At 33.2% G+C, this 16,512-nt stretch overlaps 1 protein-coding gene across 2 annotated transcripts in view; it reads right to left on the reverse strand.

The window, feature by feature from the left end:
• Window positions 1–4,338: 4,338 nt before the first annotated feature.
• The window catches only part of HDX (highly divergent homeobox), a 119,609-nt gene continuing 107,435 nt past the window's right edge, over window positions 4,339–16,512 (reverse strand). For both annotated transcript variants that reach the window (XM_036016491.1, XM_028522727.2), the window contains exons 8-10: window positions 15,258–15,341; window positions 10,116–10,238; window positions 4,339–6,116 (exon numbers count right to left, since the gene is read on the reverse strand). In XM_036016491.1, the coding sequence (XP_035872384.1) occupies window positions 5,991–6,116; window positions 10,116–10,238; window positions 15,258–15,341 (333 nt within the window). In that variant the 3' untranslated portion in view covers window positions 4,339–5,990. The remainder of the gene's footprint in view (window positions 6,117–10,115; window positions 10,239–15,257; window positions 15,342–16,512) is intronic.

The raw sequence follows: 16,512 nt of genomic DNA on the forward strand, positions 1-16,512 counted from the left end.
GTACCATCATTTTTTTTAAATCTAGGGCAAGAAATATAGTTTTTATGTAAAGCAGTTACTTGTTAATCCTCTAGAACAAATGTATTTTCATCATTACAAAGTTTTTTTCTTATAAATTAAAAAAAATCTCCCTTTATGTCCAAATGTAATTGAGAGTAAAATACCTTGGTGACAAATGCTTACATGAGAAAATGCTCTCAATACATCATTAAGAGAAAAAGCTGTACACAAAACTGCATATTCAGTGTAATGCCAGTTTTGCTGAATATATGTAATATGCACATGAAACAACTAAAATGTAATATAATAAGATGTTAACAATGATTATTATTGGGTGAAGGATTACAAATGGTTTTGCTTTTTCTTTATATTATCTACATTTTCTAAAATGTCTACAATGAACATGAAATATACAAAAATAGTCTCAAAGGATATAAAAACTTCATTCAGTTATGTACACACTTATCCATCCATCAACTTGTCTTCTAAATAGATTTATAATGATTCCCACTCATTTTTTAAAACAAAGGATTTCACCACTTTGTCAATGTTTTGACAGATCTGAGAAAGACTTGGGTCATTTGAAGTGTATGTTTATATGTGAGTCTTTCCCTGCAACATTCTTTAGTTACAGAAGGAAAAAAAAAGGGAGGTCCCTTGGAGCTTAGAAGCAAGAAGGAAGGGTAAAGGTAATGTGCCTGGTGGGAAGACCAGGGGGACTGGAAAGGCATAGGTTTGAGAGAGAGAGAGAGAGAGAGAGAGAGAGAGAGAGAGAGAGAGAGAGAGAGAATGCTCCTTGTAACATTCTTAAAAAATATATCAACTGGGAAGGAAAACTGCTGATGTGCTAATCACCCCGGTCCTGGTGGGGTAGCTCAGTTTGTTAGAGCATTGTCCCAGATACCCCAAGACTGAAACTTAGCCCTTGCTCTCCCCCATTAGTTGGGTAATATGAAGATTTTTGATCGGTATAAGACTTTGAAAAGAGAGACATGGGCATAACTTCACCCAAATTAAAAGCATGCTCAGTTGTGACTGATATGGCTCAGTGGGCTGGGCATCATCCTGCAGACTGAAAGGTCCCTGGTTGGGGGTGTGTATAGAAGGCAGCCGATTTGATGTTTCTTGACCTCTGTTTCTCCCTCCCTTCCCTTCTAAAAATAAATAAATAAAATCTTAAAATCTTAGACATACTCTCCCCCCTTAAAAAAAAAAAAAGCATGTTCAACTGGTGTCAAAGAGAGCCAAAAGATAGATGCCATACCACCACTTTAAAAAATCTGTTGTAAAAGTAGTATTCTTTGTTTATACTGTGGTAATTTACTTGCTGATTTACTCATTTAAATGTACTATCATGGACAAATCTATTCTCTATTACAGAATATTGACTCTATTCTATTGGCGTTGGAGTAATTCTTTGTCAAGTACATGCCAGCTTGGAAATCAACCACATTTTCACTTGGGTACTCCGTTTTCTCCCTTTCTGGACTCCCAGTACTTTACTATTCTTTGTATTTTTTTTGGGGGGGTCTTTTTATAAGAACCTTATTTTTGTGAGGTAAAATTATTTCTAAAAGGATACAGTGCTTACAACACAACAACTTGGGGAAATAAACACTAAAATAATGAAATAGATGTCTATTACTTGGAAATCATTTATTGCCTCTATAAAATTTAAATAAAAACCCTAGAAAAGTTCATATTACAGTCTGATACAGTTTTAAGGTGATAATATGTTTCAGAGGTAGTACCAGTAAAATGTGATGCAAAATTTCTAAAATTAATTACTTAACAAGTTAATGCAAAATAAAATTTCAATGTGGAACAACATATACTCGGTATACACTTTAATGGAACAATCATAATTATATTTTCATGAAAATATCACTTTATTCTTTTTTAGCCCTTAGCAAATCTGCTATTAGGAAATGTTTATTTTAGGTAATGGTGTGTTGACTGTAGTCTCACAAGTTAACAGGTTCCTCCATTATATCATCTCCAAAACATAGCTTGGTGAAGAGCATGATACAGTGCTGTCTGCCAAGGATAACACCAACTTCAAAGATGAGCCTATTCACTCATCACTTAGACACCATGGTTCTTATAACTCCTTTAAAAGGCTAATCTATTATAATTTGACATTTTTAGGACCTGAATGAAAATCTAAGATTATACACATATATAGTTTTTAAAATAAATGGTATTCCTGGTATACCATCACTGCAACATGGAGGAAGGACTGCAGTTCAAGTTTTCAGAATGTCTCTTAAAAATGATTATAAGCTATCAGGCTCAGATGAGGAAACTATTCCTAGGAAATAGGTGAAATGCCTCTTCTCCTCAAACAAGGCAAGAAAGTCAATCTTAGAGTTTAGAATTCTTTTAAATACACAACTTATGATTTATGCTACAAATTTACAGATTGCTGACTCTGAGAGTGCCTTTAAATAGGTGTTGCTGTGTTTGGAAAAAATGACCTCTTGGACATAGTTTGAAGTCTAGGTGGTACACAGAGCACAAGATGTGACTGGACTGCAGACTATTCTTCTCCAACAATAACAAATATTTCTATCACACAATAAGAAAAAGCTCTGCTGTTAAAACTGATCTTACAAAACATTCCCAGGTCCCATGAAATGGCCAATTTTCTTTTAAGTTTTCCTTGTATGTGTTAATTTTCCTATTCACCAGGGAAATGGCAGTTCTCCTTTTCTTGTGAATAATTTTAGTTTGGCTGAAATGAGGATGGTATCTTAATGTTTTTGTTTGTTTTGTATTTTAATACATATTTTGGAAGGTAAGTGATCTTCGAAGCACATTTCTTGCTTAGAAGCTGATTGGTTATCCTAATCTGAAAGCAAACATCAAAGTTAGGTAAAAGAAAGAGGTTTTTCACCTGACATCTGTTTTTGTGAGACATGGTTCAGACAGTGTGGTCTGTTTTAATACTGTGTCATAGCCCTATAGAAAGAAACACTAGTGGTTTATTTTCCCCTCCCCTCAGCGATAAAGATGTTCACAAAAAACTCATGAACTGATATTTTTCCTCCTCTAAAATGTCTCAAAACCAATTCCAATCTATATGTGTGAAAATATATATTTTCTTCATAATAGATTTGTAAGTTCTATTTTCTATTTTTAGATTTTCTATTTTTCATTCTGCCAATTATGATTTTTTTTTCTGGATACAGCTATTTCCTTTGGTTTCTGCTACAGAACAACCATATTTCATTTCAGAAATGTTTTAATTCCAATGGCAATAAAGTAAATAATCCTGATGCTGAAGCACAAATGCCAAAATAAAGGGATCCCTAAGTGTACTGTTATGATTGATGCAGTTTCTATTTTAATGGAACTTTAAACAGGGACAAAGGAAACATCTATTCAAGTCCTTCTAGGGATTACACCTATCAGAATCCTTAAATCTATTAAAATTTCTAATTAAATAAATTTTATTACTATCCCTAAAAAAGTAAATGAAATTATTTGTTTTGAACTTTATGACTTGCTGAGGAATCGAAATCCAATATCCTTAGCAGGAGGTCCAACAGCAGGAGGTCAATGAATATGATTTGGTATAGTGAGTAAATGCTGAGATGTGACAAATAAAATCCATAGAGTTGAAAGATGTAGATAATCATCTATCCTTACTTTGTAACAAGAATCAAATAAGAGGGGCTTAAATTGAAGCAGAAAAATTAGAGGTTAAAGATAAACTCAGTGACTAGAAAGGAGATCTTAAGTGAGGCTTGAAGGCCTGGAATTTGTTCATGCTACATTAATGAATGGTCTCTATATTTGCTGTATGTAGTAGGGACTCTTTATCTCCTGGAGCAATTGGCGAAACAGATAAATTTAATCCTAATATCTGACATTTTGTTGTTACTCAGCACTCTTTTTCTGAATGAAATCTGACTTGTCAACAAAGAGTACTAAACATTGTTGGCAATGAACCATATGGCCGTTAGTTAAAAGGAAGCATACCTAACCATTGATACATTTCTATTAACAAAAGAACCACAGTAAGATGGCAGCAATATTAAACAGCTGACAAAATGAAGGATTATCAACTTATTTGTGTGTGTGGTGAGGGGACATTTCAAATTTAAAGACATTCATAACTGTGTTTCTGCATTGGTAAATTTCTATCTGAATTCCAAGATCAAAATTGGTCTTTCTTAAAAATTACAAAAATAGCCCTGGTTGGTGTGGATCAGTGGATTGAGTGCTGGCCTGCAAACCAAAGGGTCACTGGTTTGATTCCCATGCCTGGATTGCAAGCCAGGTCCCCAGTAGGGGGCATGTGAGAGGCAACCACACACTGATGTTTCTCTCCCTCTCTTTCTCCCTCTGTTCCCCTGCATCTAAAAATAAATAAATCTTTTAAAAAATTACAAAAATATCTGACATAGAAACTTGATGGCCAAAAGAGCAATCTAAGCTACTTCATTAACTTTTTTTTTACATTGTTGAATTTTTTCTTTATTTTTTTTTTTATGTTTCAATTACAGTTAACATTCAATATTACTTTATAATAGTTTCAGGTGTACAACATAAGTTAGACAAGTATAACTTAAGAAGTGATACTCCTGATAATTCTCGTACCCACCTGACACCATATATAGTTATTACAATACAGGGTGGGACAAAGGTAGGTTTACAGTTGTTTTTTACAACTTGTATGGAAAATATACTTCATTAACTTTTTAAATATATAGATAGTAATTTAACTGCACAACATGATTCCACACTCCCAACCCCAAAATATATGATACTGTATTGTCAGGGAGAAACTGGCATTTTCCTTTTTATGGGCCCTGGTAATGCCATCTAGTACTGGGAAGGGAAAGTCTGCAAAGAATTGTCTACATTGTGTTGCCACCTGGTACCTGCTAATAGAATGACTGGGTAGCATGCCCATACAATAGTAACCAGGAAATCCAGAGGACTGTGATTTACCACCAAAGTTGTATAACTCTTTTTGGATATTATCCTTGGCTGATGACTCTGTACAAGCCTCACATGGAAATGAAGTAAAACCTGTGGCAAAGCTGAATGACTAGATTAAAAAAAAAAAATCTTAGTGGATTACCTTGACTGGTTGTTTCATGAAATGTAAAAAGTAAAAAAAAAAAAAAAAACATTATGAAGATGGTGATAAACTTCTAATATTTGTGCAACATTTCATCTAACTCAGTTACACAATTTTACTAGTAGAATGTGAATCTTATCAATATTTGTCATTTGCAGCAATGAAGAATTCCCATTAAGACTAATCTTTTTGACATTTTGTTTCTGTACACTTAATTTATTTAACTTCAAGTTGGTGAATTGTTTTTCCATAGTGCTTTCCCCCCTCCCCCCAAATATTTGGGTTAGTTAATGAAGACTACCAATAATTTACAATTATATACTAGTAATCACTTCCATTTTCAATCATTAGCTTCAGTCAAATTCTCGTAGTTTGAAAAATAAATCTGAAGACTCTTCCAGGTTAAATCACTTTCAAAGTTTTGTTTCAATTTTCAGTCCACTTTCCTGAGTAAAAGTGTATGTTAGGAAAAAAAGGGAAAGAAAGAAGATATGATGGCGACAAAAACAATAACCAAGCTTCAGTAAGCAACTTGATAAGCAATGTTGAAAAACTTTTGTGTCTCTGTCCAAAACTATTATTAAAACTAAGATTCTTCTATAAAACTAAACAAAAAATTCAAAAAATGAGACATTATGCATTTCATAGTTAATTTGCTCCGAATTAAAGTTATTTGTTCAGATTTTTATCAGTTTGAGAAAACTTCAAAAACTTCAATATTTAAATTTCACACATTTTTTGAACTGTAGCCATTATATCTTACCTATTCTTCATAATACGATGGTTTCAATAATATATTTTTGCAACTGAAGAATATCAGGGAAACAGAATGCAGTTATCTTGGAAAGCACACCTATTAGGCAGCCTAACGGCTGTATCATACACCTGCCCCACCAAATCACACACTGTCTGAGGCATTTTTCTCTGATAAAGAAGACACACTGAATGAGGTATCATCAGGCTCCGGTGAGGCATGATTGAAATCCATCTCTTCTAATTCAGGAGGTAAATCTGACAGCAGTGCCTGAGACAGAAAAATCAATGTTTTTGAATTAGTATGTGGACAGATTTCCCCCCAACTTTATGTTAATAATTACAGTCCTCTCATGTTGATTTTTTCTTATAGATTTTAAAAAGAAGCATTTATCTTTCAGGACCTTATATGATATCTCACCTACAAGAAAAAATTAATACACTATTAAGGAAGTAACAACGTACTAGATCTCGAATGTGGATTATATAGAGTAGAACCTTGGACAAAAGGGAAATCAGGAATGAGATGAACAACTATTCTGTAACAAGTGCTTTGAAGTGTATGAGATAAGTGATTTCTATACTAGTTTTGAGTGTTCACTGATCACTGCTAAAGGGCTTTAAAATGATATTCCTTATTAAAATATTCCTGCCTAGTTATGCTGTCTTTTAGAGAAAAACACATTTCACAAAAGGCTATTTTATACTTCAGTTGGAGAAAGAACTTAGCCATTAAGAGATAAGTTCAACTATTTTACTTTAGACTAAACTTTAACAACTTGATAAGACTAAGCGATATTTTCTTCTTTTCTTAGGCTATGCCCATATATCTACAGATGGCCAAGCACCCACAAGGGTACAAGCTGAACCAGTGAATTTAGCTGTGTAATGATGTATCTAGAGGGCTGGTCATTTCTCTGCTGGAGTAATTAGGATAAGTCAAGAGCCAAGAACTAAGCTTTGCCATGGTGTAATTGTTTCACCTAGACTTGCAGAACATGCATCCACTCTAGAGAAATAAATGATTAATCAAGTTTTATATGGCTGACAGTGTTGATGCCTACTTGTCCATAAGAAATTGTGGAGTAAATTACTGATTTGCTACTCCCAATACTAAAAATAATGTAAGCATATGTGGGCAGCTTTTAGATAGCATTACTTGTAACATGGACTTCGTATATAGTGGTAAAGAAAGACCAAGGGAACAAAAACAAATGCAAGTTTCCTACTACCTGGTTAAGGAATAGAAAGACAGGGCATGTTGAAGAACATATGAAGTCCACTGTTGAAATAAGACAGTATTGTCATATTCTCTTATTAAAACAAATGAGAACTAAAATCCTATACTTTTTGTCTCAAATAGCAGAGAGGCAAGATTAGAAACTTTCTCCTTTTTCTGCAGCTGCATAAGGAAAGACTAATTCATGTCTGACAAAAATGAATTTATTTTATATTATTAAGTAGTTCTTGAATATCCTGCTGAAATTGAGAGTATTTACAAAGCAGTCACCTATAAGTACTATGTGCTTTTTAAAGTGCTAGGTTGAACCATAAAAATAAGACATAATGCCATTTTCTTCTATAACAGTTGTTTACCACTAACCCAGTCTAGGTGAAACAAAGCTTTTACTGACATTGGCTGATCATGGTTTATAAGGAATATATCACTGGATTTAGTTCACTTTGTAATTGTGAAGAAGTTATATTAGAGAGAGCAAAGTGCTTAGAGTATTGAAAAGTCAAGTGGATGAGCAGACTTAGTGACAGTCTAAATTCTAGGGCAGAGACCTTAAAATCAAAGAAGCACAATTATTTATTTCTTTGTCATTAAATTTCACATAGCTGTCCAACAAAATGCGTGTAGTATGAAATAGAAAAACTTTATTATCTGAGTCAGTATAGGGCACTACTAGTACATAAAGATGGCTTCAAAATTTTTTTTCAGTATCTTACTAGATTGCAACATTGGCACACTGAACAAATCTTTCGAATATGTCAATTGTAGAACTGCCTTTTTCTTAGGCACTAACATGATTAACTTTTCTTACTACAGGTTCTTTATCAATCTATCTTCAGTTTGACTGAGGGCCACTCTTCCCAAAAGATTAGAGCACTTCCCAAATATAACATCAGTCTCTCTAACATTTATTCTGGGTCATAGGGAGTGAATGCCAAGTTCCATTATGTTAATCATTCTCATCTTACTTGCAAAGTGGAGAAATTAAAGTTCAAGAAAGGCAATTGACCTGGCTAGGATCACATACTGAATTATCAGGGGAAGAAAGACCATAACTAATGATAGAACAGTGTTGGCAATATTATTTTTATCTTAAAATGGCCATTGATTACAAAAAAAGCTTTTAAGTAATATAATATTTCAGTCAGACTGTATCATATATTTTTAAAGCTGGGGCTGCTTCATTGGGGCGAAATATTCTGTGTGCTACTCATCTCACTCATCTGACCCAAATCAAGATGAATGGAAAAACACTTAAGATTTTTTTTTTAAATGGGAATCCAATGAAACACATTCCTTCTAGAAATAAACCTCTAAGAATTTCATAGTGTTAAATCAGTAATTTAAGACATCATCTGAATAACTTTTATGGGATACTATTAGTGTCTGCTGTATTTTGAGACCATATTTTGAGATCCATTATACCTGATATCAACTATGAAAATTAGTAGTTTCTATTCGAGTGTTTATTTTGTAAGCTAAGACTTTTAGTATGGTTTTGTACAACATTCTGTTTCTCACCCAACATTTTGTCCATATCTTAGTTCATTAGTCTTTATTAGAAGAAAAGTATAAGGGAAGGAGAAAAGTAAAATGTAAAGTAGTTACTTTTCTTATATGTTAGTGGTTTCAGGAGAAAGAAGCAACCTATTAACATGAGATTAGAAATAGCAAAGAAAATGTAATTTGTATGTTATTCCTAGATATCAAGAGACATAGACACCTGCCATTTAACTGGCTGTCTAACTCTGAATTCAAAACCAGGTTATGACTTTGGGGATCAGGACCATACTCTAAGTTATTCCTATGGTTGGACCTAATATTTTTCCAGTTATGTAAAAGTTACAGTACCCATGGGACCATGTTAAAGGCTATCAACTTATTCTGTAAAACCTTTAGCTTAGGTTCCTAAAAAACAAACACATTTTCAGTATGTCATGGGATATGCATAACTCACATAATAAAGCAATTTTCTTCAAAAAATCTGGCAAAGGTAACTAAAGATTAATGTCTTGGGATGTCTCTGTGTGTGCCACAGGGAGAGCAAAATCCATGAAACTGGAAACATAATGTGTGTGCTAGGTTGAACCTCATCACTAAATTATTTTAGTTTAAATTTTGTTTTTCTGTACTTCAGCGAAAAATAAAGACTTTTTCTTTTTTAAAAAAAGGAGAATTGTGAGGTACTAAGACTCTATTTTCCCCCTGGAGATGTCTGGGATGATATGTGCAGTCTTGTTAGGATATAAGGGATAAATTTTTGTACTCTTGAGGTTCTTTGATAAATAAAAGCTTCTTAGACTGCTTCTTAATTAATGGTTACCTTTGTGACATACTACTCATATTGAACTTTTCTAACAAGGAATCAACAGAGCAGTATACAACTCAGATGCAAAGTTGGTACCATTTAAGTATTAAATAGACCACTATAGTTCTATAATTCTTTTTAGCAAGCATAATAAATTATTATAAAATTTCATTTACAAAGATTCCCAAATATGTGCCTCTCCAGTTAAGATAGTGGTCTTTACAAACATTTTGAGAATTTTTTTAAAACTATTATATTTCAATCCCTATTTAGCCCTGACTTGTGACTCAGTGGGTTGGGCATGGTCCCACACACCAAAAGTTCCCCAGTTCAAGTCCCAGTCAGGGCACATGCCTGGGTTGCAGGCCAGGTCCCCAGTAGGGAGCATGTGAGAGGCAACCACACATGGATGTTTCTCTTCCTCTCTTTCTCCCTTCCTTCCCCTCTCTCTAAAAATAAGTAAATAAAATCTTTTAGATTTTATTTAAGATTAACTTGGAGTTAAAGTATATTAATCAGTTATTTTAATTTTCCACTAAAGTAGCACATAGATTTCTGAGTATGTAATATCAAAAACTCTGTGCTGAAAAAGGTTCTAAGTAACAAATCTTTCCTTGATGGAAAGCAGGGATGAAGTATAAAAATATATATATGAAAAACCCAAGTGTGACATGCCATTATTCAACATGACATATTACAACTTACTATTCACTTCTGACACCTACCTGTTGTTGTTCTTTATCCTCAGCTTTCATAGCTAGTATCAAGCTTCTAACAAATGTCTGAAGTTTAAAGTACTTTTGCTTTTGAATCTCTAGCTCATGTTCAATGAATCTGACTTCTTTATTCTGAAGGAAAAAACACTATAATTACCCTATGCAAACATAGGACTACACATAGCTGTTGCACAATAAAATTTTTAAAAAGCAACAAAATTGGAGAGACAGTAAATAAGGTAAAATTTTAGCATAAAGAAATATAAAGCACAGAAGAAAATTGTCCTTTTACTCAAAGGCTATTTTTTAAGCAAATCATGAACAGAAAACAATTTGCTAAAAATCCAATGAAATTAATTTCAGTAAAAAAATCAAGAAACAGTTTTCTCCTTGGAAAGACTTCTCCTATATTAAACCTAGTTAGCATTTGAATTAAGATTAAGAATAGACAGAGCTCAATTAACCCCAAGTAAAAAGGAATTGCAGATGCATTAATGCTGAATGTACAATACACAAAGCCAAATACTGAGAGCTAAAAAGGTTATAATTTTTTCCAAGAGACTAAACTTATTACTAAAACTGTTTTAAGTGGTTAGCTGAGCACCCCTGCCTTTATGTAGGAGTCTGTTACTCAAAAAATATTTCCAAATCATTGTATAGCACTAATTCTAGACCAATTCTCTCTTGACCATCTTTGCTTGTTGTGTAGGAAAAAAGGAGTAGAGTAGGATTTTGAAGAATGTAGTGCCAAGGCTACTAATGATTGTGTAAACGTGGGCACCGGTTAACTTTTCTGTGCCTTTGTTCACTCATCAGTGAAATGGATATAATATTAACAATCTTTGGTTATTCTGGTTTTGAGAATTACAGGTTCTTATGAAAAAAGTGCCCTTAAAAGTGGTTTGAGTAGATTTACTATTAAAGCTACAGTAGTCACGAAATCAAGAACACGTAGTATTGGCAAAAGGTTGGACATATAGGTCAGAGGAACAGAACAGAAAGTCCAGAAATATGTGTACTAAAAATGGTCACATATATTTATCTGCTTGATTTTCAAAAAAGGTGCTGAAGTAATTCAATGGACAAAGAAAGGGTAGTCTTTCAAAAAACAGTGATTGAACAATTATAAATGTATATCTAAAAAATGACATCAACTCTTACCTCACATCATATACAAAATTTAACAAGAAATGGATCATATACCTAAAGGTAAATCCTAAAATTATAAAACTTCTAGAGAAAAACACATGAGAAAATCTTTGTGTTAGACAAAGATTCCTCAAGGGGACACAAAATGCATGAAATGTAAAAAAAAAAAATTCATAAAAAAGGTTTGGTCTTCAAAAGACACTGTTAAGAAAATAAAAATACAAGCTACATATTGGGAGAAAATATTAGTAAGTCAAATATCTGATAAGTACTCGCATTTGGAACACAGAAAGAACTGTTATAAGACAATTATGAGATCAGAAACAAAGCAAAAGCAGACAAAGTATTTGAACCCACACTTTACCAAAGAAGATGGGTGAATGAGCAATAAATACATGAAAATGCTTAATATCATTTGTCATTAAAGAAATGCAAATTAAAACTACAAGGAGAGGAGACTACCAACATACTACAATGGTTAAAGTTAAAGAAACAGACAATAGCAAGGGCTGACAGGAATGTGGACCAATTTGGAATCTCATACATTGCTGATGGAAGTGTAAAAGGGTACATCCACTTTGAAAAATATTTTGCAGTTTCTTATAAAATTAAATCTTGTCTTTCCTACCATCTAACTGAGCAATTCTACTCAAGTATTTCTCAAAGGGAAATATGTGTCCACAGAAAGACATGCATAAATATTCCTAGCAGCTTTATTCACAATAGCCAAACACTAGAAACAACACAAGTGATCATCAGTAGATGAATAAACAGATCATAGTCATTGACAGACAACAGTGTCCCCTTGTAAAAACCTCATCTAACTGTACAAGGAGGTGAATTTTATTGTATGGGAACTACAGGTCAAAAACCTGACTAAAAATGAAAAATAAATTATTAGCTGGCCCTTTTGCTAAAAAAAAACCCCTGAAAACAATCTATGAGTAGTGTTTGCAGCTGGAGAATTGGTCTCAAGTGCACAGCAGGGTTTTTAACAGCATTTTTTCAAAAAGTTTCATGAAAGACATTAAAATTAGTTAATTTTAGGGGCATTTTTTGTTGTTTGAGATGAAAAAATGCAGTTGCATTAGTCACACTGAATCTATGAACATGCTTATTACATCAACTATTTTATCAGCTCAGTTTAGAACTTATTTTACCTAATAAAACTGCTTCTTTTTCAGACTATTTCATATCAAGTGAATCATCTGCAAATGATGATTCAAGCTAAATTCCCCATCCAAAGACACTCTATAGCAATCTACTTTACAAGACAGCATTATAATAAATTTCAATATGCTCCTGCCATAATACATTCAACTAGTTCTAAATATATAGATATTTTTGGTGCTTATTGTCAGAATAATAGCATTAGTAAAGTGCTGACCAGGAAGTCTTTTCAAATAATAACCATCATTATCTTAGTGTCTCCTTTGGATGCATCATCCTTTTGAGCTGCACTCACAATCCATTAAAATTTTTAAAAAACATTAATTCACATTTGCAAAAGTCACAAAGCATTGTTGGTATGCAGATCTCTAATTTTTCATGTGAATGTTCCTCCTCCTCCTCAGTATTTACGCAAAGTTTTAAAAACACAAATGGCTTTGAGATCATTTAAAATTACGGACATTTCTTCTCAGAGCTGCTTTTTTCAAGCCTATTAAATACTTCCAAGATTACAGGCAATAATTTACATGTACTTTAGAGACTTGCCTAAGTAAATAGAATGTTTGTGAGGAACTAGTAAGGTAACATCAGCCACTGACTTTCAGAATGCAAGATCTAGCTCATTTTTCGTATTAAAATCTTCCCTACATTGAAGTAAGTTCTGTCGGTTCTTCTCCAAGATGACTGTAGGGAACATTCAAAGTGTTATTTTATGATATAGTGCTTATGCCTCAGAGACTGAGATCACCAACTTGTCTTATAAACATTTTGGGTAAGTTAGAACTCTGAGCAATATTTTTAGGAATATATCTGAATCTGGTATGACCAAACTGAGCACTGCTGGTTGCACAGTAACAATTATCAAATGTATATTAGAAATATTCTTTCATTTAGCCACAGTGAATTTCAAGAATAATGGAGGACTTGTTTGATTTAGCAAATGAAAAAAGTTATCAGGATCAAGCTTTCTGTGTTAATTGATTCCAAGGACTTTAATGTATTCACTCAGGAATTAGTCGCTGGATGTCTATAACTAAGCACTAGACCAGATAACACATAGATAAATAACTCTCTACCTTCAAGAATCTTATGATAAATGTACTTAAGACCTGACAAAATGATTTTGATCACCCCAAAACTAACATGTATGCAAGTAAAGTACCAATGTTCTCTGGAGAAAGATTAAATTTCTAAACTGATAAGGATGTTTTAAATCAACATCCTGAAATCAGCAATGAGAACTGTTATATGAGGTTTCACTTACCCTTACTTTAAGGTAACAAAATTCATAGATAAAGTGGACCAAAATATTTTAAATAATGATTATAAAAATATATTTCTATATATGTCTGAATTTTTTTAGAGTTAAAGAATTTTATATAGGATGGCAATGTGTTATAAAAGACACCCTTAATAGGGTAGTGAAAGACCCCTTGTTCCCGAAGCATTTACCACAATGGAAAACACTGAATCACTGAATGTTCTTTAGAGTTTAATGAAAATGTTAATTAAGATTTCTAGACTGAACACTCTGCCCTGCCCTGGCTTTTAGCTCCAAGACTTCTCAAGTTTTCTGGAACACCAGAGGGGAAAGGTCCTAGAAAGAATCCTCAGAGTTCTGGGCCCAGCCCTATCTGAACTGTTTGAGAGTGTTAAGTGGAGCACACTTAACAGCTGTGCAATCCACTCCTCTTGTCTGTAGTTTCCATAGCCTGTGCCAAGCAGAGCCATTTTAATCCTGAACTGGGTATTTAGGAATATATGATCTTGTGGCAGAGATGATAATGATCTCTTGTACTTTAGAACCAACAACTTTATTTTGTTATATGTAAATACAGTTTAAATACAAGACTGTATTGTGCTCTTTGACCATTGTGAAAATAAATTTTGACAGATAATTTCCTTTTGTGTTTGCAATGTTCAATATTTTAAAGTCTTGACATGTTATGAACATTTGGAAAACAATCTGTTGAATGACATAACTTTCAATTATAGTAAAACTTAAAAAAATGTGAAAATGACAGCTGTTGTCTTTTCTGATTAGATGTTATTCTCTGTTAATATCTAAATACTAGTCTCTGCTTTGAACTCTTATGATATTCTAAAAAAAAAGGGCTTTTGTGTATGGGAAGGATGATTCTCTGGCCAAAATTTCAGAAGGCCCCAAAGTTACCTTGTAAGTTATGACACTGATTAACAAAAAGAAAGCAATTCTACGTATATGCAGAAAATATATTAACATATGGATAGATAGCTTATGTCAAAATTTAATAAAAACAAAATTGTATATGGCATGCTGTCAAAGTAAGCCTTTCAGTTTAGTAACAAGTGACATTAAGAAAAGGTAATTTCTATTCAGAGTCATTAAGTATTTGCTTTAGGGATTGTTTTTCAACTTCTACAGCAGGTATACTATTATATTTTAACAAATGGCCTTCGGAAGCTGCAATTCAACATAAAATTAACAAAGGAAAAATCTGGAAAAAATTCCCCCTTTACCATCTTGTAAAAATGAACATTGGGTTTAAAAAGCACTGCCATAAATTTCACATTAACCACCATTATGTACTGCATCACCTTGTCATACACCATCAGTACCTACTCCTACCAAACAAACTTTGTGCTTATAACTATAACCAGTGAACCAGCCAGTGTTAATTAAAATGCCTGGAACATTGACTGATATCCAAGTTGTCTGAGAGAGTCAATGTGGAGCCCCAGGATGTTAAACTTTTCACATGGGAGTGAAATAAACCAGTATATAAGTACTGTAACAGCCTGCCTCATTTAATACCTTCTCTTAATGAATTCACAATTTGAAATTACTTTTACCTTATAATCCAAGAAAGAATTCACTTGCTCTACTTCAGAATTACTCATCATGTCACTTTCTTCATCATCAATAATTTCTATTTTCTGTAACACAGAGAAGTTTTGATAAATATAGATTTGCTCATCATCACTACACTCAACAACACAGAGAGAATATACATTCAAAGTTCAGTTTCAGTTATGTGATTATCTAGTCAGGAATATCCAGAATAAACTCTGATAACTGACTGATTATACTTTAAAACAGAAAAAAAAATCTTTCATGACAACACCTGAAAAAAGGCATTCAAATTATGCTTAAATAGCTCCCTCCAGTGACAGGGAACTTGTTTCCTGTAACAGTAGTGTGATGCTAACCATACTTAATTGGTTTAAAGATTTTTCTTTTTTAAGTCCCCACACATTTCTTTGCAATTTCTAATGTAAAATGTCAACATACGACATGTAGTCCTGTTAAGTACATTTTTTTTAAAAAATCACTTATTTACTTCACTCCATTAGCTAGACAATTGAAAGCAGACATGTATGATATAATGATCAAAATAGCATGGCTATTTATTTCCTTCACTGGACAGTAAGAAGGAAAAGTGAGAGAGATTCTAAACTGCCCTTAGCTTTTGAATCAAGGTACAGCATAATTTGTACAGTATCTTGCAAATAGAAGGTACAAATTAAATACCTACCAAAAGAATAAACGAAACAACTTAGCACTGATGAAAAGACTAACCAATCAGCTCCAACCATGGGGGCAAGGCAAGTTCTGTAATAATGGAACATTTTGTTTTGAAAACAAAACTAAGCCCTGGCTGGTGTGGCTCAATTGGTTGGAGCATTGTCCTGTAACCTGAAAGGTTGTGGGTTCGATTACCAGTCAGGGCTCATGTTTAGGGTTTGGTCCGCAGTTGGGGTGTATACAGGAGCAACCGATCAATGTTTTTCTCTCACATCGATGTTTCTCTCCCTCCCTGTCTCCTTCCTTTCCCCTCTCTCTAAAATCAGTGAGCATGTCTTTGGGTAAGGATAAAAAATACCCAAATATAAAATCAACTCTAATATCTCATTTTTTTAAGAAAAATAATTTTTACTTTTATGTATGAAAAACACAGTTAAGGGAAAACACTTTTAAACATTTAAACTCTGCCAACACAAAAGGAATTTTTAAAAAGAGAAAAGCTAAGCTAGAGCTAGTCACTAGGCAGTATTTTAGGAACAAGCACATTAATAGCAACATGTTGTGGGCAGAATCTAAAATCAA

The sequence above is a fragment of the Phyllostomus discolor genome, chromosome X (assembly GCF_004126475.2).
Source record: "Phyllostomus discolor isolate MPI-MPIP mPhyDis1 chromosome X, mPhyDis1.pri.v3, whole genome shotgun sequence".
Classification (NCBI taxonomy): Eukaryota; Metazoa; Chordata; class Mammalia; order Chiroptera; family Phyllostomidae; genus Phyllostomus; species Phyllostomus discolor.